Source organism: Puma concolor, chromosome D1 (genome assembly GCF_028749965.1).
Source record: "Puma concolor isolate L17-30 chromosome D1, mPumCon1.1.hap2, whole genome shotgun sequence".
Taxonomy (NCBI): Eukaryota; Metazoa; Chordata; class Mammalia; order Carnivora; family Felidae; genus Puma; species Puma concolor.
The window spans coordinates 47014345-47040694 of NC_141676.1; the positions used below are offsets into that span (position 1 = coordinate 47014345).

A 26350-nucleotide genomic window follows, 5' to 3' on the forward strand; every position below is an offset into this window, starting at 1 on the left:
GCGGAGGCTTTTTACCTTCATGAGGCCCCAATAGTTGGGACCTCATGAAAATCCTTGTCTTTTAAATGGATACAGTCAATTTATATTGACTGGGTTCATCAATATACTTGGATTCACTTGCACCAACTTATTTTCAACTTTCTAATATTCTGCTTTTTTGGTTCTTATCTACCCTTCCATCCTTGCCTTCTTCTGGAATAAGGTTTTTATCTCTCTCATTTCATTTTTCCCCCATTACTAGTAGGGAGGTTATATACTTTGTTTTACTATTTTGATGGCCACCCTAAAAAATTTATCATGTGTATTTAACTTAATAGAATATTAAGTTAATTAGTATCTTTATCCACATACTAAATAATACAGGATGTCAGCATACTTTGACTCTTCTCACGCTCTTCCTGACTTAAATGCTATAATTTGTCTAGGATTCTATCTTAACTTTTTAAATCAACAAATTAGAAATTATTGTGATTCTTTTATATTCTTTTAATTATTGCTTCAATCTACCTACCTTGGTGATTTTTTATTATCATAGGCAAAGGATTTTCATTTTGTTAAAAAAAATTGTTTTGAGTCCAGTTCAGACAATGTTCCATTAGTTTCAGGTGTACAACATAGTGATTCAACATCTCTATACATTATGCTGTGCTCACCACAAGTATAGCTACCATCTGTCATCATACAGAGCTGTTATAATATCACTGAATTTATTCCCTATACTCTACATTTTATTCCCATGACTTATTCATTCTATAAGCGGAAAGCTGTGTCTCCATTCCCCTCTGTGCATTTTGTCTATCCTCCATCCCTTCCTTCTGACAACCATAAGTTTGTTCTCTGTATTTTTAGGTATGATTCTGCTTTTTGTTTATTCATTTGTCATGTTTTTTTACATTCCACATGAATGAAATCATATGATATTTGGCTTTCTCAGTCTGACTTATTTCACTTAGCATAATACCCTCTAGGCGCATCCATACTGTCACAAATAGCAAGATCTCCTCATTTTCCATGGCTAATATGCCATTATATAAAAAATATAAATATAAATATAAATAATATATGTGCCATTTCTTTCATTCATCTATCAGTAGACGCTTGGGTTGCTTCCATATCTTGGCTATTATAAATAATGCTGCAATAAACACTGGGGTGCATATATCTTCAAACTAATGTTTTTGTTTTCTTTAGGTAAATAGTAGTGAAATTATTGGATGATAGCATATTTCTGTTTTTAATTAAAAAAATATTTATTGAGAGAGAGACAGAGCATGAATGGGGGAAGGACAAAGAGAGAGCATGGGGGGGGGTGGAGAGAATCCTAAGCAAGCTCTGTGCTCTCAGCACAGAGCCCCACATGGGACTCGATTCCACAAATTGCGAGATCATGAACTAAGCCAAAATCAAGCGCTGGTCGCTTAACTGACTGAGCCACTCAGGTGCCCCTCTGTTTTTAATTTTTTGAGGAACCTCCAAACTGTTTTCCACAGTGGCTGCAGCAATTTGCATTCCCACCAACAGTGAACAAGGGTTCTCTTTCCTCTGTATCCTCACCAACACTTGTTATTTGTCTTTTTTATTTCAGTCATTCTCCCTGTTGTAAGATGATTTCTCATTGTGGTTTTTATTTGCATTTTCCTGATGTTGACCATCTGTATGTCTTCTTTGGAAAAATGTCTTTTCAGGTCCTTTGCCCATTTTTAATTGAATTATTTGCTTTTTTGTCATTGAGTTGTATAAGTTCTTTATATACTTTGGATATTAACCCCTCATCAGATATATCATTAAAATTTTTAAAATATTTTTGAGACAGCGAGCAAGAGAGCGAGAGTGCAAATGGGGGAGGGGCAGAGAGACAGGGAGACACAGAAACTGAAGCAGGCTTTAGGCTCTGAACTGTCAGCACAGAGACTGATGTGGGGCTTGAACCGACAAACTGTGACATCATGACCTGGGCTGAAGTTAAACACTTAACTGACTGATCCACCCAGGTGCCCCCAGATGTATCATTTTTAACCTACCATTCAGTAGGTTGCCTTTTCATTTTTTTGATCATTTTTTTCACTGTGCAAAAGTTTTATTTTGATGTTTTTTATTTTTGTTTTCCTTACCTTAGGAGACATATCTAGAAAAATTTGCTATGGCCAGTGTCAAAGAAATTACTGCTTATGTTCTCTTCTAAGATTTTTATGGTTTCAGGTCTTATATGTAGGCCTTTAATCCATTTTGAGTTTATTTTTGTGTATGGTGTAAGATTTGTCACAGATTAATTGGCAACGTAGACATGAGTTTATTTCTGAGCTCTTTATTCTGCCCACCATGGTGACTGTTGCTCATCATTTTTGTTGCATTTCAGATCTTTCTTTTGGGTTCGTTTTTTTTTTTTTTTTTTTTGGTCCCTGGAGTACATATCCTTCAGAGATTCCTTTTAGTAAGGATCTGTTGGAAGTAAACCCTCTCAATTCATGTTTGCTTAAAATGCCTTCACTTTCTCATTTTTTGAAACAGCTTTTGTTTTTTTCCTGGTTAACTTATAAGTTGACCATTTTTTTCCTGAGTTCTGAAGATTTCATTTTAGTATCTTTAGACTATTATTGTTCTTGATGAAAGACAGCTTTCACTCTGTTGTTCCTTAATTGGTAATTTATTTTTAATCTCTGCTTTTAATAATTTGTCTTCAGGGTTCTTAGGTTTCATTATAAAGTACGTAGGTATAGATTTCTTGTTATTTATTCTATCTGGGAATCTGTGAGCTTCCTTAATCTGAGAATTCATATCTTTCATCAATTCTAGAAAATTCTCATTCATTATGTCTTTAAATATTGCCTATGCTCCATTTTCCTTATCTTCTCCTGCTGGAATTCTAATTAGCCATATGTTGGATTTTCATAGAAAAATCTTTGTCTTCTAATTCTTTCTTATTTTAGGTACTGTTGTCTCTCTTTATTGCATTCTGAGTAATTTCTTCAGTGCCAACTTCCAGTTCACAAATTCCTCTTTAGCTGTGTCTGATCCATTGAGGTTTCTAATTTAATTACATTTTTTTTTTCATTTCCAGAAGTTCTGTTTGGTTCTCTTTCACATTGACTTGTCCAATTTTGATAGCTACTTTTTAAAAATCATTCTTTCAATAGTCTTTTAAACTTTTATTTTGACATTAAACATATTTGATATTCCATAACTTATCAGTTGTTAATATATAGCATTTGTGGGATGAATTTACAGTTTCTTGTTCTGTTGATCTTTGCTCAAAGAGGCTTCTCATGTGTTTGATAATTTCTGATTTTTAGCTGTTTTCTTTGGAATTTTGTCTCTGGGAGTTTTTTGTGGCCTGGGTTTAAAGTTCATTCCTCTAAAAGGACATATGTTGGCTTTTGTCTTGAGAAGCACTAATAATCTGGAATAACTTTTAACTACATCTTAATCTAGGGGCTTTTTTTTTTTTTTTGACAATATAGCAAACTTATTTTTTAATTGTTTCTATTTTTAATTGAAGTATAGTTGACATATTAGGTTCAGGTGAGCCATTGTGATTTAACAATTATGTACATTATGAAATGCTCATCATGATGAATGTACTTACCATCTGTCACTATATAAAGTTATTCCAGTATTATTAACTATATTCTCCATACTGTGCCTTCAACCCTATGACTTATTTATTTTATAACTGGAAGTTTGTACCTCTTAATCCCCTTCAACTGTTTTTCTCATCCCCCAAGTCCCTCCTCTCTGGCAATCATCAGTTCTCTGTGTTTGTGATTCTGTTTTTGTTTTACTTTTTAGATTCCACATATAAGTGAAATTTATGGTAATGTCTTTCTCTGACTTATTTCACTTAGCACAATACTCTTTAGTCCCATCTATGTTGTCCCAAATGGCAAGACCACATTCTTTTTATAGCTGAATAATACTCTATTATATATGTATGTATACACCCCATTTTCTTTATCCATTTACCCACTGATATGGTAACTTATGTTACTCCCATAACTTGGTTATTGTAACTGAAGTTGCAGTAAACAGCGAAGTGCATATATGTTTTCAAATTAGTGTTCACATTTTCTTTGGGTAAATATCCAGTAGTGGAATTATTGGATGATATGGTATTTCTGATTTTTTGAGGATCCTCCATACTGTTGTTCACAGTGGCTGTACCACTTTACGTTCCCACCATCAGTGCATGAGAGTTCCCTTTCTTCCATATCCTGGCTAACACTTGTTATTTCTTGTGTGTGTGTGTGTGTGTGTGTGTGTGTGTGTGTGTGTGTGTGTTTTAGCCATTTCTTTCTTTCTTTTTTTTTAATGTTTATTTATTTGAGAGAGAGAGAGAGAGATAGAGAGAGTCAGTCAGCAGGGGAGGGACAGAGAGAGGGAGACACAGAATCTGAAGGAGGCTCCAGGCTCTGAGCTGTGAGCACAGAGCCTGATGTGGGGTTCAAACTCATGAACAGTGAGATCATGACCTGAGCTGAAGTTGGACGCTTAGCCAACTGAGGCACTCAGGTGCCCCTGATTTTAGCCATTTCTGACAAGTGTAAGGTGAGATCTCTTTGTGGTTGTGATTTGCATTTCTCTGATGATTACTGATGTTGAGCACCTTTTCATGTGTCTGTAAGCTACCTGTATGTCTTTGGGAAAATGTCTATTCAGGTCTTCTGCTCATTTTTAAATCAGATTAATTATATTTTTTTGTGTTGAGTTGTAGAAGTTATTTATATATTTTGGATATTATCCCCTTATCAGATATGTCATTTGCAAATATCTTCTCCCACTCGGTAGGTTGCCTTTTGTTTCCTGTTTCCTTTGCCTGAGGAGACATTTCCACAAAAATGTTGCTAAGGCTGATGTCAAAGAAATTACTATGTTTTTTAAAATTAAGTTTTTAATTTTACTTCTAGTATAGTTCACATGCTGTATTATATTAGTTTCAGGTGTATAATAGAGTGATTCAACAATTCTATACATTAGTCACTGCTCATCATGATAAGTGTACTCTTTAATCCCCATCAACTATTGCACCCAATCCCCCACCCACTTACCCTCTGGTAACCTTCAGTTTGTTCTCTACAGTTAAGAGTCTGTTTCTTGGTCTATTTCCTTCGTTCATTTGTTTCATTTCTTAAATTCCACATACCAATGAAATCATATGGTATTTGTCTTTCTCTAATTTAGCTAAGTACTGTTCTCTCTAGTTCTATCCATGTTGTTCCAAATGGCAAGATTTCATTCTTTTTTATGGTTGAATAATATTCCATTGCATATACATACCACATCTTCTTTATCCATTCATCTATCAGTGGACATTTGGGCTGCTTCCATAATTTGCCTATTGTAAATAATGCTGCAATAAACATAGGCATGGAAGTATCCCTTTGAATTAGTGTTTTTGTATCTTTTGGATAAATACCCAGCAGTGTGATTACTGGATCAAAGGGTAGTTCTATTTGTAACTTTTTGAGGAAGTGTTCCTACCAACAGTGTATGAGGGTTCCTATTCCTCCACATTCTCACCAACACTTGTTTGTTTGCTTGTTTGTTTTAGTGTTTATTTAAATTTCAGTGAGTTAACATACAGCGTAATATTCATTTCAGGTGTACAATTTAGTGATGCAACACTTATATTCAATACTGAGTGCTCCTCACAACAAATGCACTCCTTTATCCTCATCACTTATTTAACCCATCCCTCCATCCACCTCCCCTCTGGTAACCATCAGTTCTCTATAATTAAGAATCTGTTTCTTGGTTTGCCTCTCTCTTTTTTTCCCTCTAATCATTTGTTTCATTCCTTAAATTCTACATATGAGTGAAATCATACGGTATTTGTCTTTCTCTGAGTTATTTCACTTAGCATTATACTTTCTAGCTCCATCCACGTTGCTGCAAATAGCAAATTTTCATTCTTTTTTATGGCTGAATAACACCCTATTGGATATATATGCCACATCTTCTTTATCCACTCATCAATCAATGGATACTTGGGCTGCTTCCATATCTTGGCTATTGTGAATAATGCTACTATAAACATTGAGGTGCATGTATCCCTCTAAATTAGTGTTTTTGTATTCTTTGGGTATATACTCAGGAGTGCAACTGCTGGTTTGTAGGGTAGTTCTATTTTTAACTTTTTGAGGAAACTCCATACTGTTTTTGAGAGTGGCCGTATCAGTTTGCACTCCCACCAACAGTGTATGAGGGTTCCTGTTTCTCCACATCCTTGGCAACAATTGTTGTTTCTTGTGTTTCTGATTTTAGCCATTCTTTTTTTTTTTTTTTTAATTTTTTTTTTCAACGTTTATTTATTTTATTTTTGGGACAGAGAGAGACAGAGCATGAACGGGGGAGGGGCAGAGAGAGAGGGAGACACAGAATCGGAAACAGGCTCCAGGCTCTGAGCCATCAGCCCAGAGCCCGACGCGGGGCTCGAACTCACGGACCGCGAGATCGTGACCTGGCTGAAGTCGGACGCTTAACCGACTGCACCACCCAGGCGCCCCTGATTTTAGCCATTCTAACAGGTGTGAGGTGATATTTCATTGTCGTTTTGATTTGCATTTCCCTGATAAATGATAATGAGCATGTTTTCATGTATCTGTTGGCCATGTGCATGTCTTCTATAGAGAAATGTTTGTGTCTTCTACCCATCTGTAAGTTGGATTATTATTATTTTGGGAGTGTGTGTGGAGTTGCTGAGTTCATTATATATTTTACATATCTTTACTTTGGATACAACCTTTTATCAGATATGTCATTTGCAAATATATTCTCCCATTTTGTAGGATGCATTTTAGTTTTGTTGATTGTTTCCTTCTCTGTACAAAGATTTTCATTTTGATGTAGTCCCAATCGTTTATTTTTGCTTTTGTTTCCCTTGCCTCAGGCAACCTATCAGATAAAAGTGACAATGACTGATGTCAGAGAAATTACTCCCTGTACTCTCTTCTAGAATTTTTATGGTTTCAAGTTTCATAGTTAGGTCTTTAATCCATTTTGAGTTTATTTTTGTGTATGGAGTAAGAAAGTGGTCCAGTTTCATTCTTTTCCATGTTGTTGTGCAGTTTTCCCAAAACTATTTGTTGAAGAGACTTTTTCCCATTGGATATTCTTTCCTGCTTTGTTGAAGATTAACTGACCATGTATTTGTGGATCTATTTCTGGACTTTCTATTCTGTTCCATTAGCTATGTATCTATTTTTGTGCCAGTGCCATACTGTTTTGGTTGCTGCAGCTTTGTAATATAACTTGAAATATGGAATTGTGAGGTCTCCAATTGTGTTTTTCTTTTTCAAGATTGCTTCAGCTATTCTGGGTCTTTTGTACTTCCATACACATTTTAGGATTGTTCTAATTTCTATGGAAAATGTTGGTATTTTGATAGGGATCACATTAAATCTATAGATTCTTTGGGTAGCATAGATATTTTAACAATATTTGTTCTTCCAATCCACAAGCATGGAATGTGTTTCCATTTCTTTGTGTCGTATTCAACTTCTTTCATCAATGTTTTATGGTTTTCAAAGAACAGGTCTTTCACCTCCTTGATTAAATTTATTCCTAGGTATTTTATTCTTTTTGGTGCAATTGTAAATGGGATTGTTTTCTTAATTTCTCTTTCTGTTGCTTCATTTTTAGTGTATGGAAATGCAACAGATTTCTGTGCATTGATTTTGTATCCTGTGACTTTATTAAATTTATTTATCAGTTCTGGTATCTTTCTGGTGGAGTTTTTAGGGGTTTCTATATATATAGTATCATGTTATCTGCAAATACGGAAAATTTGACTTCTTTCTTGCCAGTTTGGATGCCTTTGATTTCTTTCTGTTTTCTGATTGCTATGGCTAGGACTTCTGTACTGTGTTGAATACAAGTGGTGAGAATAAACATCTTTGTCTTATTCCTGACCTTAGGGGAAAAGCTTTCAGTATTTCCCCACTGAGTATGTTTGCTTTTGTTTTTTTGTATAAGGCCTTTATTATGTTGAGGTATGTTTCCTTTAGATCCACTTTGTTGAGGGTTTTCATCATGGATGAATGGATGTTGTACTTTGGTCAAATATGTCTTCTGCTTCTATTGAAATGATCGTATGGTTTTTATCCTTTCTCTTATTGATGGGATGTATCATACTGATTGATTTGCAAATATTGAACCACCCTTGCATCACTTGATTGCAGTGAATTATTTTTTTCATACATTGTTAGATTCAGTTTGCTAGTATTTTGTTGAGGATTTTGCATCTATGTTCATCAGAGATATTGGCCTGCACTTCTCTCTCTCTCTCTCTCTCTCTCTTTTGTTGGTGTCTTTATCTGGTTTTGGTATCAGGGTAATGCTGGTCTCATAGAATGGATTTGGTAATTTTCCGTCCTCTTTTATTTTTTGGAATAGTTTGAGAAGAAAAAGTATTCACTCTTCAAATGTTTGGTAGAATTGCCCATGAATCTATCCAATCCTGGACTTTTGTTTGGAAGTTTTTTTGATTACTAATTCAATTTCATTGCTAGTGATTAGTCTGTTCAAATTTTCTATTTCTTTCTGCTTCAGTTTTGGGAGGTTAAATGTTTCTAGGAATTTATCCATTTCTTCTAAATTGTCCAATTTGTTGACACAAATTTTCATAATATTCTCTTAAACTCCTTCGTATTTCTGGGCTTATTATTTCTCCTCTTTCATTTATGATTTTGTTTGAGTCCTTTCTTTCTTTTTCTCTTTTTGATGAGTCTAGCTAAAGGTTTATCAATTTTGTTGATAAAACTAGTTCCTGGTTTCATTGATCTGTTCTATTTTTTTGTTTGTTTGCTTTAGTTTCAATATCATTTATTTCTGCTCTAATCTTCAATATTTCCCTTTTACTGCTGATTTGGGGTTTATTCTTTTTCTTTTTCTAGCTCCTTTATATGTAAGGTTAGGTCATTTATTTAAGTTTTTCTTGCTTTTGAGGTAGGCCTATATTATTGCATCTGAAACATTTTATACCACTGTGTTTTCATTTTCACTTTCCCATGTGATTTTTTATTTCATCTTTGATTTCTTGGTTGACCCATTCATTGTTTAGTAGCATGTTATTTAACCTCCATGTATTTGTGGTCTTTCCAGATTGTTTTCTTGTGGTTGCTTTCTAAGTCAGAAAAGATGCATGATTTGTTGACACTTCTTTTTTGGCCTAATTAATATGTGATCTATTCTAGAGAATGTTCCAGGTATACTTGAAAACAATGTGCATTCTGTGCTTTTGGGATGGAATGTTCTGAATATATTGGTTAAATCCATCTGGCCCAGGGTGTCATTCAAAGCTATTGTTTCCTTGTTGATTTTCTGTTTGGATGATCTGTCCATTGATGAGAGTGAGGTGTTAAAGTCTCCTATTATATTGTATTACTATTGATTACTTCCTTTATGTTGGTTACTATTTTATGTATTTGGGTGCAAAATATTTACAATTTTTGTATCTTCTTGTTGGATTGTCCCCTTTATTGTTACATAATGTCTTTTTTTGTCTCTTGTGATAGTCTTTGTTATACAGTCTACTTTGGCCAATTTAAGTATTGCTACCCTGGCTTTTTCTGACATCCATTTGCATGACAAATCTTTCTTCAACCCCTCACTTTCAATCTGCAGATGTCTTTAGGTCTTAAATGAGTCTCTTGTAGGGAGCATATAGATGGGTCCCTTTTAAAATTTGCTCTGTCGCCCTGTATCTTTTGAGTGAAGCATTCAGTCTATTTACATTCAAAGTAATTATTGATAGAATGTTTTTATTATAATTTTGTTTGTGGTTATTTTTCTAGTTTTTCTTTGATCCTTTCTTGCTCTCTTTCATGGTTTATTGGCTTTCTTTACTGACATGGATTCCTTTTTCTTTATTCTTTGCATATTTATTACTGTTTTTTTATTCATGGTTACCATTAGGTTTATATAACATCTTCTGCATATAGCAGTCTGTATTAAGTTGATGGTTGCTTAACTTTGGACCCATTCTTTACTCCCCCACCCCCACTTTACATATATAGTGTCATATTTTACATCCTTTTGTGAATCCCTTGATTGATTTTTACAGATATCCTTATTTTTACTGCTTTTATATTTTCTACTTTTCATACTCTCACAGTCTTCCCTTTCTACTCAAAGAGTACTCTTTAAAATTTTCTTACAGGGCTGGTTTAGTGGTCATGAACTCTTTTAGTTTTTGTTTTTCCAAGAACTCTTGGTCTCTCCTTCTGTTCTGAATGATAGCCTTGCTGGATAGAGTATTCTTGGATGCAGATTGTTCCCTTTCAGCACTCTGAATGTATCATGCCACTCCCTTCTGGCCTGTAAATTTCTGCTGAAAAATCTGCTGATAGCCTTATGGGGCTTTCCCTGTATGTAACTGTCTTTTCTTTTGCTGCTTAAAAAATTTTTTTTCCTTATCACTACTTTTTGCCATTTTAATTACTATGTGCCTTGGTGTGGACCTCCTTGGTTTGATTTTGTTGGGGGACCTCTGTACCTCCTGGGTCTGGATATCTGTTTCCTTCCCCAGATTAGGGAAGTTTTCAGCCATTATTTCTCAAATAAATTTTCTGACCCCTTTTCTCTCTCTTCTTCTTCTGGGATCCCTGCAATGTGAATTTTATTGTATTTGATGGAGTCACTGAGTTCCCTAAGTCTATTCTTATGTTGCATTTTTTTTTTCTTTGACTTGCTCAGCTTGATTAGTTTCCATTACACTGTCTTCCAGGTCATTAAATCACAATTTGCTTCCTCTAGCCAGCTATTTATTCCATCAAGTGTATTTCTAATTTCATTGATTGTTTTGTCTCTGATTGGTTCTTTTTTGTCTCTTTATTAATGGTCTCACTGATATCCTCGACTCTTTTCTCAAGTCCAGTGAGTATCTTTATGATCATTACTTTAAATTCTCTATCAGGCACATTACTTACATCTATTTTGCTTAGGTCTCTTACTGTGGTTTTTTCCTGCTGTTTCCTTTGGGACATATTCCTCTGTCTCCTATGTTATTTAACTCTGTTTCTGTGTGTTAGGAAAGTCAGCTAATATCTCCTGCTCTTGATGGTAATGGCCTTATGAAGAAGAGGACCTACAGTGCCCTGCAGTGCAGTGTCCTCTGTTCCCCAGAACCTGGTGCTTCAGAAAGTGTCTCCTATGTGTTGTGTGTGCCTTGTTGTTATGTCCTCGCCATTTTTTTCCTCCAGTCTAGTCAACTGCAGAGGCTCTCTTTGCCTGTTGTGGCCAATTTTTGGTCACCAGCCAGGCAGGGTACATTTTAACAAAATGTGAGATAGTCTGTTCATGAAATGAGATCTGCCCCCACTGGTACTGAGGCCCTGCAAAATGTGAGGGTCAAGAGGTGGTATTGGTAGAGTTTGCACCAGTCTTCTTGGGAAGGGATCTGTAGCACTGGTACTGAGGCAAGCATAACTAGGAAGGGTGGATCTGCTGAAATAGAGGTTGGGGGGCAGGACTTGGTGTAAGCAAGTTAGGTAGTGAGTGTATATACTGTGTTGGTTCCCATGGGTGGCTGTATTTATGCTGGGGGGAAGGGGGCTGGAGGTGTCTCCTCACAATCCCTGGCTCTCTGGGCCATGCTCTGAGATGAGTAAATAAATCTCCCTCCTGTATGCTCACCTGTTTTTGAAACTGTTGTATCTCCATGGGCTATTTGTCCTACTATTTCTTTAAGGGCCAGGACTTAGCTTCCTAATGCCCTCCGGACTCCCCTGAAACAGAGCTTGCTTATTTTTAAAATTGGAGGCTTTAAATCCTGCTAATTGTAAAAACTCATGAGATTCACTCCTCTCACCTTCAAAACCAAATATGGGGATTCATCTTCCCTGTGTGGGTTCCCTGGTATGATAGTCTATTTCTTCACATTCCTGGCACCCTCTAACTGCAGATGGCCAAGGTCTGTTTCACTTCCAAACTGTGTCTCTGCCTTTCCTAGCTTCTTCGATGTGGCCTCTTCTCTACCTTTCGTGGAGTTTCTTCTGCCAGTCTTTAGGTCATCTTCTCAGTTATTTATGCTGATGGGAGTATTATCTAGTATCCACGGGATGAGGTGAGCTTAGGGTCCTCCTATTCTGCTGCCATCTTCCCAGCCTACTACTGCCTATGTTTTCTTTGAGGAGTTTTATGGTTTCAGGTTTCACATTTAGGCCTTTAATCCATAAAATATTTTTTTAAATGTTTATTTATTTTTGAGAGTGAAAGAGTGTGAATGTGAGGGGCAGAGAGAGACACACATAGAATCTGAAGCAGGCCCCAGCCTCCAAGCCATCAGCACAGAGCCCAGCGCAGGGCTCGAACTCACGAACTGTGAGATCATGACCTGAGCCAAAGTCGGACACTTAACTGAGCCACCCAGGTGCCCCGGCCTTTATTCCATTTTAAGTTTACTTTTGTGTATGATGTCAGAAAATGGTCTACTTTCATTCTTTTGCATGTAGCTGTCCAGTTTTCCCAGCACCATTTATTGAAGAGACCATCTTTTCTCCATTGTATATTCTTGCCTCCTTTGTCATAGATTAATTGACTAAATAAGTATGGGTTTATTTCTGGGCTCCCTATTCTGTTACATTGATCTATGTGTTGATTTTTGTGCTAATACCATTAGGCTTTGATTACAACAGCTTTTTAGTGGATCTTGAAATCTGGGATTGTAATACCTTCAGCTTTGTTCTTTCTAAAGCCTGCTTTGGTCTTTGGTGGTTCCATAAAAATTTTGAGATTTATTTTTCTAGTTTTGTGAAAAATATTGTTGGTATTTTGATAGGAATTGCATTGAATCTGTAGATTGTCCTCGGTAAATATGAACATTTTAACAATATTAATTCTTCCAGTCCATGAGCATGGAATATCTTTCCATTTGTTTGTGTCATCTTCATTTTCTTTCATCAGTGTTTTATAGTTTTCAAAGTACAGGTCTCTCACCTCCTTGGTTATTTTATTCTTTTAGGTACAACTGAAAATGGAACTGTTTTCTTAATTTCTCTTTCTACTACTTTGTTATTAGTGTATATAAATACAACAGATTTCTGTGTATTGGTTTTGTATCCTGCAACTTTACTGAATTCACTTATTCTAATAGTTTTTGAGGGTTTTTTTTGGTGAAATCTTTAGGATTTTCTGTGTATAGTATCCTGTCATTTGCAAACAGTGACATTTTTACTTCTTCTTTACCAATATGGATGCCTTTTTTCTTCTCTGATTGCTAGGACTAGAATTTCCACTATTATATTGAATAAAATTGGCAGGAGTAGACATCATTTTGATTGTGATTTTAGAGGAAAAGCTTTGTTTTCCACCATTGAGTATGATGTTAGCTGAAAGTTTTTCAAATATGGACTTTATTATGTTGAGGTGTGTTCTCTCCAAACCAATCTGTTGCAAGTTTTCTTTTTTATATATAAACGGATGTTGAATTTTGTCAGATTTTTTTTTTCTGCACCTGTTGAGATGATTATATGATTTTTATTCTTCAGTTTAAAGTTGTGTGTTATGTTGATTGATTTGTGGATATTAAGCCAGGGAATAAATCCCATGTGGTTGTCATGAATGATTCTTTTAATATATTGTTGAAGGTGGTTTGCTAATATTTGGATGAGGATTTTTGCATCTATATTGATCAGGGATATTGGCCTTTTGTAGTGTCTTTGTTTGGTGTTGGTACCAGGGCAATGCTGTCCTCAGAATGTATGGATGCCTTCCTTCCTCTTCTTTTTGTAATAGTTTGAGGAGAATAGATTAATTCTTCTTACAGTATTTGGTAGAACACACCTGTGAATCATTCTGGTCCTGGCCTTTGTTGGGACTGTTTTGGTTATTGATTCAATTTCATTACTAGTAATTGGTCTGTTTAGATTTTCTATTTCTTCCTCATTCAGTTTTGGAAGATTGCATGTTTTTAAGAATCCATTGCTTCTAGGTTGTCCGATTTATTGGCATATAAGTTTTCATAGTAGTTTCTTATAATCCTTTGTATTTCTGTGGTATTGATTGTTACTTCTCTTTCATTTTGTCACTTCTCTTTCATTTTTTATTTTATTAACGTAGGTCCTCTTTTTTTCTTGATGAGTCTGGCTAAAGATTTATCTATTTTTTAAATATATATCTATCTATATATTCAAATATATACATATTTGAAAAAAAAACAGCTCCTGATTTCATTGCTTTTTTCTATTTTTTTAAAGTCTATTTCATTAATTTCTGCTCTGATCTTCATTGTTTACTTCCAATAATATTGGGCTTTGTTCTTTTTCTATTGCTTTAAATATAAGGTTAGGTTAAGATTTTTCTTGTTTCTTGGGGCGCCTGGGTGGCGCAGTCGGTTAAGCGTCCGACTTCAGCCAGGTCACGATCTCACGGTCCGTGAGTTCGAGCCCCGCGTCGGGCTCTGGGCTGATGGCTCAGAGCCTGGAGCCTGTTTCCGATTCTGTGTCTCCCTCTCTCTCTGCCCCTCCCCCATTCATGCTCTGTCTCTCTCTGTCCCAAAAAATAAATAAACTTTGAAAAAAAAAAAAAATTTAAGATTTTTCTTGTTTCTTGAGGTAGACCTGTGTTATTATAAATTTCCCTCCTAGAGCTTTTCACTGTGTCCCAAAGATTTTGGAGTGTTCTGTTTCCATTTTCATTTTTCTCCACATATTTTTTGATTTCTTCATTGACCCATTGGTTGGTTAGTAGCATACTGTTTAACCTCCATGTGCTTGTGTTTTTTCTAGTTTTTTTCCCTTGTGATTGACATCTAGTTTCACACTGTTGAGGTCAGAAGGGATGGATGATATGGTTTTAATTTTTTTTTTTAATTTATGAAGACTTATGGCCTAACATGTTATCTACCCTGGAGAATCTTTTTTATTTATTTTGAGAGAGAGTGAGCACAAGCGAGCATGAGGGGGCAGAGAGAGAGAGGGAGACACAGAATCTGAAGCAGGCTCCAGGCTCCAACTTGTCAGCACAGAGACTGATGCAGGGCTCAAACCCATGAACTGCAAGATCATGACCAGAGCTCAAGTTGAACACAACTGACTGAGCCACCCAGGTACGCCTCTTTTCATCACTTTGAATAGAGCATGCCACTCCTGGACTGCGCAGTTTCTGCTAAAAATTCAGCTGATATCCTTATGGAGTTTCCCTTGTGTGTAACTATTTTTTTCTCTTGCTGCTTTTTACATTTTTAAAAAGATTTTTCAGTTTATTGGTTTATTTTGAGAGAGAGAGAACATGTGAGCAGGAGAGGGGAAGAGGAGGAGGGAGACAGAATTCCAAGCAGGCTCTGCACTGTCAGTGAGGATCCTGATGTGGGGCTTAAACTCGTGAACAGTGAGATCATGACCTGAACCAAAATCAAGAGTTGGACTTAACTGACTGAGCTACCCAGGCACCCCGATTTTTTTTTTTCTTTAAAGTGATCTCTATACTCAACATGGACCTGGACTTACAACCCCAAGATCAAGAGTGGCATGCTCCACTGGCTGAGTGAGCTAAAATTCTCTTTAATTACTACACGTTGTAGTGCGGACTTCCTTGGGTTCACCTTGTTTGGGGTTCTTTGTGCTTCCTGAACCTAGATGTCTTTCCTTCCCCAGGTCAGGAATGTTTTCAGCTATTCTTTCTTTTTTTTTTTTTTTTTTTACTTTTTAAAATTTTTTTAATGTTTTCTTTTTTTTTCAATATATGAAATTTATTGTTAAATTGGTTTCCATACAACACCCAGTGCTCATCCCAAAAGGTGACCTCCTCAGCACCCCCCATCAACCCTCAGTTTGTTCTCAGTTTTTAACAGTCTCTTATTTCAGCTATTATTTCTTAAAATAACTTTTTTGTCCCTTTCTCCCCCTCTTTTTCCTGCTGGGACCCCTATAATGCAAATTGTATTGTTCTTGATGTGGCCCAAGAGATCCCTTAACATATCCTCACTTAAAATTTTTTCTCTCTTCCTTCCTTCCCTCCCTCCCTATTCAGCTTGGGAACTTCCCATGACACTGTCAGATTGCTGCCATTCTTCTGCAGTTACTAATCTGTTAATTCCCTGTGGTGTACTTTTCATTTTGGTTATTATATTTTTCAATTTTGATTGGTTCTTTTTTATATTTTCTGTCTCCTTATTGAAGTTCTAAGTTCTTCCACTTTTCTCTGCAGTCCATTAAGCATCTTTATAATCATTACTTTAATCTCTTTATCAGGCACATTGCTTATATCTGTTACATTTAGTTCTTTTTCTAAGGTTTTGTTTTGTTCTTTCATTTGGCACATATTCCTCTGTCTCCTCATTTTGCTTAACTTTCTGTGTTTGTTTTTATGAATTAGGCAGAGCAGCTACTTCTCCTAAACTTGAAGGAATGATCTTGTGTAGACTTTGTGTGCTTGGTGACTTTGGTTGGCTGGCTGGAGCTGTGCCTGCTGTGGGCTATGAAGTGGCTATGGGCTGGGGTGGTCTTGGGGCTCAGAGTATGCCCTGACAGGGCAGCTGAAGTGGACATAAGCTGGTGTAGTCTCTGGCCTCTCTGTGCAGCAGGCACCCTGGAATGACACTTGAAGCTGATGTGGGTGAAAACTTCAAGCTGGAATACCCTAGGGCTCTCAAGGTAGAGGGTGGCCTCTCGGGGCAGCTAGAGCCAAGCTGGAATGCAGACTGAGGGAGGGGGGTGTCCTGGGCTTCCCCATGCATGGGATGCCCTTGCAGGGTGGCTGGAATGAAGGTGAGCACAAGGTAGGAGTTCCCACAGTGACTTGCACATGGGGCACCCTGGAGGTTGACTGGGATTTCCCAGCTTATGTCTACTTTGACTCCAGAGTACTTTGTGCTGGGGTGCCAAATATATACCCATCTCTACTAACAAGTAAAAGAATAAAAATAAAAAGACTGCCATTCAGCTTGAGGCCAGAAAAGTCCTCCTCCGGTTTAAGAATGGTAGTATACATTATCTTCAAGTGTTCTAGAATCAATGACTGTTCCAGTAGGAAGATTAGAGCATGCTGTCCAAAAGCGCTTAATGCTATGACGAAAATATTCATTTCTACACTATCCAGTATGGTAGCCACTTGACACATTTGGGTGTCAAGCACTTGAAGTGTAGCTGGTGTGACTAAGTAGATTTTTACTTTTGGTTGCTTTTATTAGCTACATGTGGCTAGTGGAACTGCATTAGCTCAGCTGTAAGGTTGTATAGGCCATCTTCCTGGTTTTACAGAAGAGTGATCTGAGCTGCTGTCAAATGCAGATCTTAGATCTCCTGTCCGTGTCTTCATTCCTCTTTCAGTTTTACCACAGCTTCTACTTTAGCCTAAGTACTTGTAGGTGTGGGAAAATGATCATCAAAACCAATATGATCAAACCCTACAAGACGTTGCTCCTCCTGGGATTAAGGGGTCATCCCTATTCAACATCCACCATTTTCCTTTAGCCACTTATTCCCTACATCACTTGAAGCTTTCCCCCCATCAATACTGCTCCCTCTCTAGTTCAACATCATCATTGTTGCACAAAGAGGTGTTTTGCTGGAGCTTCCTCCACTTCCTCTACTACTCTTGGTCATCTTCAGAAGTCTCATTTCTGATCATGTCGTTTTGCTCACAAGCCATTAGCATTTACCACTGCCTACCCACCAAATGTAGTCCACAATTCTTTGTTCAAGGTCCTCTGTCAAGCAGGCTCCTCTTCTTTCTGTAAATAAATTTTTCATTTCATTTTCATTTCATTCCTTTATCCATTTTTTTTGCTTTTATATCAAAAAGTTGCTCCCCATTTTTTTAAAAAATTTACTTCCAAGTTACTTAGCATATAGCGCAACAGTGATTTCAGGAGTAGATTCCTCAATGCCCCTTACCTATCCCCCCTTCCACAACCCCTCTAGTAACCCTGTTTGCTCTCCATATTTAAGAGTCTCTTCTGTTTTGTCCCCCTCCCTGTTTTTTATATAAGTTTTGCTTCCCTTCCCTTGTGTTCATCTGTTCTGTGTCTTAAAATTCTCATGAATGAAGTCATATTTGTCTTTCTCTAATTTTGCTTAGCATAATACTCTATAGTTCCATCCACGTAGGTGCAAATGGCAAGATCTCATTCTTTTTGATTGTTGAGTAATACTCCATTGTATATATACATACCACATCTTCTTTATCCATTCATCCACCGACGGACATTAGGGCTCTTTCCATACTTTGGCTATTGTTGATGGTGCTGCTATAAACATTGGGGTGCATGTGTCCCTTCGAAACAGTAGTGCAGTTGCTGGGTCGTAGGGCAGTTCTATTTTTAATTTTTTGAGGAACCTCCATATTTTCCAGAGTGGCTACACCAACTTTCATTCCCACCAACAATGCAAAAGAGATCCCCTCTCTCCCCATCCTTGCCAATATCTGCTGTTGCCTGAGTTGTTAATGTTAGCCATTCTGACAGGTGTGAGGTGGTATCTCATTGTGATTTTCATTTGTATTTCCCTGATGATGAGTGATGTTGAGCATTTTTTTCATGTGTCTGTTGGCCATCTGGATTTTTTCTTTGGAGAAGTGTCTATTCATGTCTTTTGCCATTTCTTTACTGTATTATTTGTTTTTTGGGTGTTGACTTTGATAAGTTCTTTATAGATTTTGGATACTAACCCTTTATCTGATATGTCGTTTGCACATATCTTCTCCCATTTTGTCAGTTGCCTATTAGTTTTGCTGATTGTTTCCTTCGCTGTGCAGAAGCTTTTCATTTTGATGAGGTCCCAATAGTTCATTTTTACTTTTGTTTCCTTTGCCTCTGGAGATGTGTTGAGTAAGAAGTTGCTGTAGCCAATATCAAAGAGGTTTTTGCCTGCTTTTTCCTCCAGGATTTTGATGGCTTCCTGTCTTCCATTTAGGTCTTTCATCCATTTTGAGTTTATTTTTGTGTATGGTGTAAGAAAGAGGTCCAGGTTCATTTTTCTGCATGTCGCTGTCCAATTTTCCCAGCACCACTTGCTGAAGAGACTGTCTTTATTCCATTGGATATTCTTTCATGCTTTGTCAAAGATTACTTGGCCATTAAATTTTTCATTTTAGAATGGTTTTTGGATTTATAGAAAAGCTGAAATAATAGTTCATACAGTTCCTGCATATTCTGAATCCGGTTTCACCCATTGTTAGCTTCTTATAATACTATGGTATGTTTGTCACAACTAATGAACTGACATTAAGTCCATGCTTTGGGTTCTTCTCATCATTGTCACCTTTAGTGCCCTCTATTCTGTAATAGGTTTTCAGACTTTCCTTGCTCTTTATGACCTTGATGGTTTTGAGGAGCACTGGGTTTTTCCCATGTTTTTCTCATGGTTAGACTGAGGTTATGGGTTTTGGGAGGAAGATCACAGAGGTGAAGTGCCCTTTCCACTGCATCGTATCAAGGATGCATGCTATCAACATGACTTATCATTGGCGATGTTAACCTTGATCACTCGGTCAAAGTAGGGTCTATATCTTGTTTCTTTACTGCAAAGTTACTTGCCTCCTCCAGCTCCATCCCATAATCATTGGAAGCTAGTCACTAAATGTAGTTCACTCAAGAGGTGGGAGTTAACTTTCATTTTTTTGAGGGGAATGTAAATACATGAATTATTTAGAATAATTCAGTGAGGAAGAGTTGTTCCTTTTCTCATTTATTTACCTATTTATATCAATATGGACTTAAGGATATTTACACTTTGGGCTATAATCCAATACTATTGTCATTCATCTCTGTGCTCAAATTATTCTATCATTAGCCACTGGGAGCTGTTTTAGGTTGGTCCTGAATACTTTCCATATGCTGTCCCACACATCTATATTTTTTCTTAGTACCTCTTTTCGGCACTGCAAGATGCTCCAGTCCTACAGTTTGCCAATTTTCTGCATACCCTGGTTTCTATTATTGGAGAATGGTGTAAGAAATCAAGATCTGGGTGCTGGGTCTCATCTGTGTTAGCCACAAGTCCCACACAACCACTCCTGAAGTTTGCCTACCCACGTATTCCTTGTCTGTACAACACTCTCCCACCACTCACCCTGAAATCCACATGGGCTTACATTTTGTTGTGCTGACTAGAATGTTCTTTTCCTTCTTCATCTGGTTTAAATTCTCCTTCCCTAAGGACTCATTCAAAATGCCTCCTCATTCATGACACCTTTCCTAAACTACTTGGTATCCCACACATACCACCAGACTGTGAGTTACCTGAAGGCACTGTGTTATGCAGTATGTTACACTGCAACATATTTCCTTTCGTATCCCTTAACTCAGCAGGTAGCATCTAGCAAATGAAATGGCTCTTGCTTAATGAATAGTAATCGACAAGAGTAAGGTCAATGTAAGATGTTCTCTTTAGGGTCTACCAGGGACAAACACATACCCTAAAGCTAAACAAAAAACTCTCCTGCAGAATCTTTATGCCCAAGGGACCCTGCTCAGTCTCATGCTTGAAGAAGATATCCTGTTTCGGGCATATGCCGTTGTGAACACTAGAAAAAAGAACCTTATGACTTTTAGCCCTCAACACAGGCAAGTACATGCACATATTTAAAGATAAGAATCCATTAACTAAAACATACCCTAAGGAAGCTCACAGAGCTATCCCAAGTCAGGAAAGCTTATGTTCACCTGAAATGATTATCTGGTGCAGGCATTTTTCTAGAATCCTTTATCTCCTGTCTCTCTTGGTAGTATCTCTGGCCTAGGTGTTGGGGATGCAAGTGCAGCAAGCTTTTATCCTGAGGTGTGGAAAGGTCTGGAGCTGTTGCTGTGAGGAGATGGGGGTGGCGGCATAAGTACCTGATTTTTCCCTGGCAGCAACACCAAGGGACTCAGCAGGAGCAGCCCCTACAGCAGAACTTGCACCTTCTCGTATTCCTGGGTGATGTGGATGCCCCTTCCTGGAGCTCCCTGGTTCACCTGCATTCACCCCCAATTGGCGCCCAGCACACCATGGGTTCCAATTCTGGCCCTGAAGCTCTTCTTCTCTGCACAAGAGCTTCTCCATCAGAAGTACAACCTAGAAGCTCTTAATTCTTACGTAGGCAATCCTCAACCACAGGGGGATGGGAGGACCCTCCCTGTCCTGGGGAGGATGACTTAAGGTGTTTCTCAGAGGGAACCCTGCAGGACTGAACCCTGCTTGCAAACTCAACATCACTGGCCTTTCTCTTGCTCTCTTACATTCCCCACATAACTATTTACTTTCTAAGATCACCTCTCATATGAACTTCCTCCACCCAAGTCCTTGTCCCGGCATCTGCTTTTGGGAAAACCTGAACTCAGAACTGCAGCCAGGGCAAGAGAGAAGACCCTGGGAACAGAGGCAGCTGGGTTAGGCAGCTCAGAAAGAAGGACTGGGGGAAGGTATGTCAGAAGAACCTTCCAGATATGCCTGGGGTCCCTGAGAAAGGCAAGTTGAGCAGCCCCAGTGCTGCCGAACAAGCAGTATCTGGCTGCACAAAGGAGACCCAGGTATGACACTGCCTTCACAGGGTTTGTGATCAGAGAACACCCAGCCATGCTGCTCAGCAGAGTCTATCTGTCATCTTGGGGATGCTCACCCATTCAGGCTTTCACCATGACCCTGCTGAGAGATTCTTGCCTCCACATCTTGTTCACTTCCAGGTTCTGAGTCCTTGCCTCATGAGGTCATCAACCTCGTTTCCTGGATTCCAGATGCATTTCCTGCTCCTGAGGTGTGACCTGGCACATCCGGACTCCTTGAGGTCCCTGTGGCATTTCCATCTTCTTCTAAGTACCAGTGTTTCATAGTTAGTTTACTAATCCCAACCTCAGCCCGCTCCTGCTCTCTGGGCCCAGCCCAACTGGATTTCTAGAAGTGATCGTGTCTCATTCATGGTAGTACCACCAGGTCATCGTACTGTGCCTACGTTTACGTGTGCTACGGATAGCAGGTTACAAACACTCTCTAATGTGCCCATATATTGATTGCAAAATACCATTTTCTAATAAAAAAAAAAAAATCCAAGCTCCGCGGAGAAACGACTGATTCCAGGGTCAGAGTAAGTAAAGCATAAGAGGAGTCTGGAACATCTTATGATGCCAGAAAGTAAGTGCTAAGAACAAAAAAATATGGAGCAGCAGGTCAAAAGTGTCCAGAAGCCAACCTGAAAGAGCTCCCAATGGTCAAATGGTGAAAGCTGGAGGTATACGAGCAAAAAAAAACAAAAAAAAACCCGATAGATTATAACCTAGAATGTGAAGTAAGTATCCTTGTGTCCATACTGATATAAATACTGAATAAATAAGTAAATGGACCAACTTTTCCTTACAGAAGGATTCCAATTAATAAATGTAGAAGGAATGAAGAAAATAGAAAATCTCCACTCGACCACTGCAGTAATAATTGAGGCAGCTATGATCCACTGAATAAAATCAGTGGGAAACATGTAAGGAGAAACAAGATATTTGCATAATCTTAAATTATCTTGCCCCCTAAACAAATGAATCGTAAAGAGAAAAATAGCAACTTCACAGTGAAGGGATCTGACAGACACTGCCTTCCCCAAGTGATCCAGGTGAACTCACCAGTAATAAGACAGGTTAACATTGTGGACCCTGGGTACAACACACCCAGACAAGCCTGTCACTTCTGGGGTATTCTTCCCCCAAATTTATGACCTTAATCTAATAATCAGAAAACATCAGACAAACCCAAGTTAGGGGCTATTCTACACAATAACTAATCAGTCCTCTTTCACAAGTGTCAAGGTCATGAAAGAAAAGGCAGTCACAGTTTGGAAGGGACGTGATACAATCGAGTACAGTGTGCAATCCCAGATCAGATTCTAGAACTGATAAAGACATTCATTTAAAAATCTGGTAAAATCCAAATAAATTCTGGGACTGAGGTTGATTTCTTAGGGTTTGGTACCTGTACCATGGTCAGGTAAGACGTTAGCATTAGAGGGAGCTGGGCCCGAGGGGGTCAGGAACTCTGGACTCTCTGTGCGACAATATTGTAAGTCTAAAATTAGTTCAAAAGAAAAGTAAAAAAACAAAAAACCCACTGACAAATGGCCTATTAAGTGTCAAGACAAATAGTACCGAGGCAGGAAACGGGGTATCACAGAGAAAAGGGTGTTTGGAGCCGAGAAGCTAAGGTGGAAGCAGAGGGGCTGGAAAATCAGAGTAAGCGCCACCAACCCAGCATGTGGGGAGCCAGCACTTTCTAAGTGCTTTGCACATACCCCCTGGCTGAGAAATGGGGTGGTTCGACACATTACATAGGGGAGTACAGTTGTCACAATTTGTGACAGGACAAGGAGCAAAAGGGCATGACTCCTAGGTTCCTAATCTGAGCATTTGGCTCTATTCTGGCAAGCAGAATAGCTTTGGTGGGGAGGAGGAAGATCAGATCAGTTTGAGGCAGCATGGTTCCTAGGTGACACCCAGGTGGGCATGCGTGGAAGGCAGTTAGCACATCACCTCACAGCTTCAGGGAGTGATTATCAGAGAGGTAATGGTTGAAACGCAGGAGGAGATGCAATCACCCAGGAAGAGGATAGGAGAGAAAAAGGGAAGGGAGGGGCCACAGATGGAAGACTGAGAAGTCCCCGCCGTTACAGAGAGAAGTCAAGGGTATGAAGAAGACGGGGAAGAGAGGGTGTGTCGGAAGCGGCATGAGATCCCAGAGACCACTGGGCTGGGGAAGGGGGATGAGACATTTGGTAGTTAGCGTCAGATGCCACAAGCACAGGAGATGTCAGAATCGATACTGGAGACCTCAGAAGAGAAAGCAGATGGAATGATGATACCCAGGCTGTACCTCAGAAGGTAGTGATTAGTGGTGAGGAAGCAGATACAGTGCCAAATATTCTTTTGAGGAACGTTGCTGGGAAAGAGGAAGATAGAGGGGAAGTCAAGGTTGGAGCCTATCCTAGTCAGCCTCCCGACAGACACCTCCCAGGCACTCACGATGCATATTTTTACCTGCAAACTGGTTCTCTCCACCTGGGCACCCTGCCTGTACCTTTTCATGTGTGTCCCCATCTACCTACAAACGGTCTAAACTTAGGTGGAAAGAAGGAACATCACCTTTTCAACGCGAAGGTTGAGATCTGAAATAAACCTAACGTTGACTGTGCTCCGTCCCGACTCGGGGCTGCACGGGTGTGATGTGGGGCAGTTCTCTCCCCATGCGCAGAGGCAAGATGACCTCGTGACCTTGTTCCATCACTCCATGGCTAAATTCCACCCTTGCCTTGAAAGCCCAGCATATAGAGCGTCTCGAGACACTTTCAGATCCTGACCAGAAATCCACTGGAGGAGTTAAAAGCTATAGTCGCTAAAAGAGATGACCAGCGAGGCTCATGGCTTTTCCATGGGAACATGTGCCAAAGCCTTCTCCTCTCTGCGTTCGGTTGCATTTACAAGTCTTTAAATATTAATACTCACTAATATTGACGTCTGAGTACCAAATCAGTGTAGCTTCCCAGAAATGACTAGATCTTATATCATTCATTCACTCAATAGACATTGATGAAGTGCCAGGCAACATGCAGGAGGCAAACTGCTAGAACTGGAGGAGACTGGATCGATGAGGAAGATACGGTGTTCCTGCTCTTGGGAAGCCCACAGACATTTCCATAAACAGCTACAAACAACTTGGAACGTCGTATAATAAAGGCATGTGTGTTATGTACATTTATGTATGTATGTGTGTGTGTATCCGGGGGAACACAGAAGGGCGCGTGACAATCACGTCTAGATGTGATCCTGTTGTCAGAGGTGCGAGAGGCAGGCGCGTTCTATGGACCTTAGAGACTGAAAGATGAACAGTGAGGCTGAAAAGACAGAGGGGGGTCGCATGAGGGTCTGTGTGAATGCAGTGCTGCTGGGCCTGACTGGCCCAGCACCCCCCCCCCCCCCCCCCCCCGCCCCAACCCTGGCAGGGGAGAGCAAGACTAGACTTGCGTTTTGAGAAGGCCTCCTCTGCTGGCGGCCCAGGAATGGGCTGGAGGCAGAGAGAGGCGGAATGCAGGTGAGGTCGGAGGCTGTCTCGACAGCTCAGACCAGTGAAAACCGCAGGGAGAGTGGCTGCAGGAGACCATGTGAGCAAGAAGAAAGGAGCCCTGGAGGCCCCACACATACGCGGGGCGTGGCGGGGAAGAGGGGAAGGCGGTTAACTCAGAGGGCAAGAAACCTCTTTGGAAAAGTGGATGAGCTCAGCGTGAGGCGCACACAGGGGGAGGGGCTGAGTGGGCAGCTAGGAATGGAAGTCTAGAACTTGGGGCAGAGGTTTGGACTAGAGACAATGGGGAGCAGCTGAGGCAAAGTCCAAATTCTTTCAGGTTGAATTTGTCATTTCAATACTAGATCACCCCTGAATCCTCCTTTTCCTCCCCGGGGGCCTATTTTCACAGGAACACACCTTCCCAAGAGACAGCACATCTAGGCACGCAGAGGCTGAACGTCACAGAGGCACAGGCTCCCACATTCTTGCACCTGACTTAGAGGTACACAGAGGAACACACACACAGGTCCACAGCTCACAGAGGTATGCATACACGCACGTGCACATGCACACATACACCCACCCAGAGGTGACAGAGGTATACGTATATACGCTTACCCCACACACACGTGTAAATACACCTACAGAGGTCACAAGTGCACGGTTTTCTAGAGAGGGTAAGGCAGGTTTTCTAGTACACAGTGGAATCTTTTCATCTACCCAGCTGCTGCCCTTCAACTGCTAGGGGGAGCAGCCCCATCTGGCCAATGAACTCTCTCGGCAATTCATTTATGTGAAACAGATTCCAGGAGGCCATCTAAAGGCCCCACCAGTCCGTGGGCCCACACACCACACTTTGATAGTGTGAACGGCACGTGAACGGCTGTAAGCTGAGAACCACTCCCAACTAGGAGCCTGAGAGCCATCCACCTGCCGAGCAAAGACCTCCCCCGCAACATTCAACCCCCTTCTCACCAAAGAGCTTCTGTAGGACTTGCCCGTCATATAAATCTTCAGCCAGGTCTTTCACAATGATTCTTTCTCCAACAAGCACGTCATTAATCCAGTCGATTAGTACCTACAGAGAGAGAAAATAAGAGAAGATTCGTAGGCCAGATTTCTTGGAAGACTAATATCTAAATGCACTTCAGATTTTGAAAGCAGCAGAACAATCCCTGTGACTCAGTATGTGGACACAAGGCTGGGTGAGCCCTAGTGGCCCTGTTAATTTTCCGGGGTAAGTGCTTCTAGTTCTGGTGGCACCTGTGTCCCTGTTAATATCTTCTAGCCCCTTACCATTCCTTACCCCAATGGCAAGCTACATTCACACAGTGTTTGGGTGTGTGGCTCGTACCAGGCAAGGATATGGGCTTTTAGAGTTATACAAACTGGGGTTAGTTACT

At 39.5% G+C, this 26350-nt stretch overlaps 1 protein-coding gene and 1 long non-coding RNA gene across 4 annotated transcripts in view; one reads left to right on the forward strand and one right to left on the reverse strand.

The window, feature by feature from the left end:
* Positions 1 to 26350, reverse strand: part of PARVA (parvin alpha) — a 189393-nt gene that overhangs the window by 59278 nt on the left and 103765 nt on the right. For both annotated transcript variants that reach the window (XM_086677953.1, XM_025928355.2), the window contains exon 4: positions 25923 to 26025. In XM_086677953.1, coding sequence (XP_086534079.1) covers positions 25923 to 26025 — 103 coding nt within the window. The remainder of the gene's footprint in view (positions 1 to 25922; positions 26026 to 26350) is intronic.
* LOC147576649 (uncharacterized) overlaps positions 1 to 26350 on the forward strand; it is an 85809-nt gene that overhangs the window by 55476 nt on the left and 3983 nt on the right. The window contains exon 3 of one of the 2 annotated variants that reach the window (XR_015241003.1): positions 24467 to 24635. The exons of the other annotated variant lie outside the window; for it this stretch is intronic. This is a non-coding gene — a long non-coding RNA (uncharacterized LOC147576649). Of the gene's footprint in view, positions 1 to 24466; positions 24636 to 26350 lie in introns of those variants that run through there. 2 annotated transcript variants of the gene reach the window in all.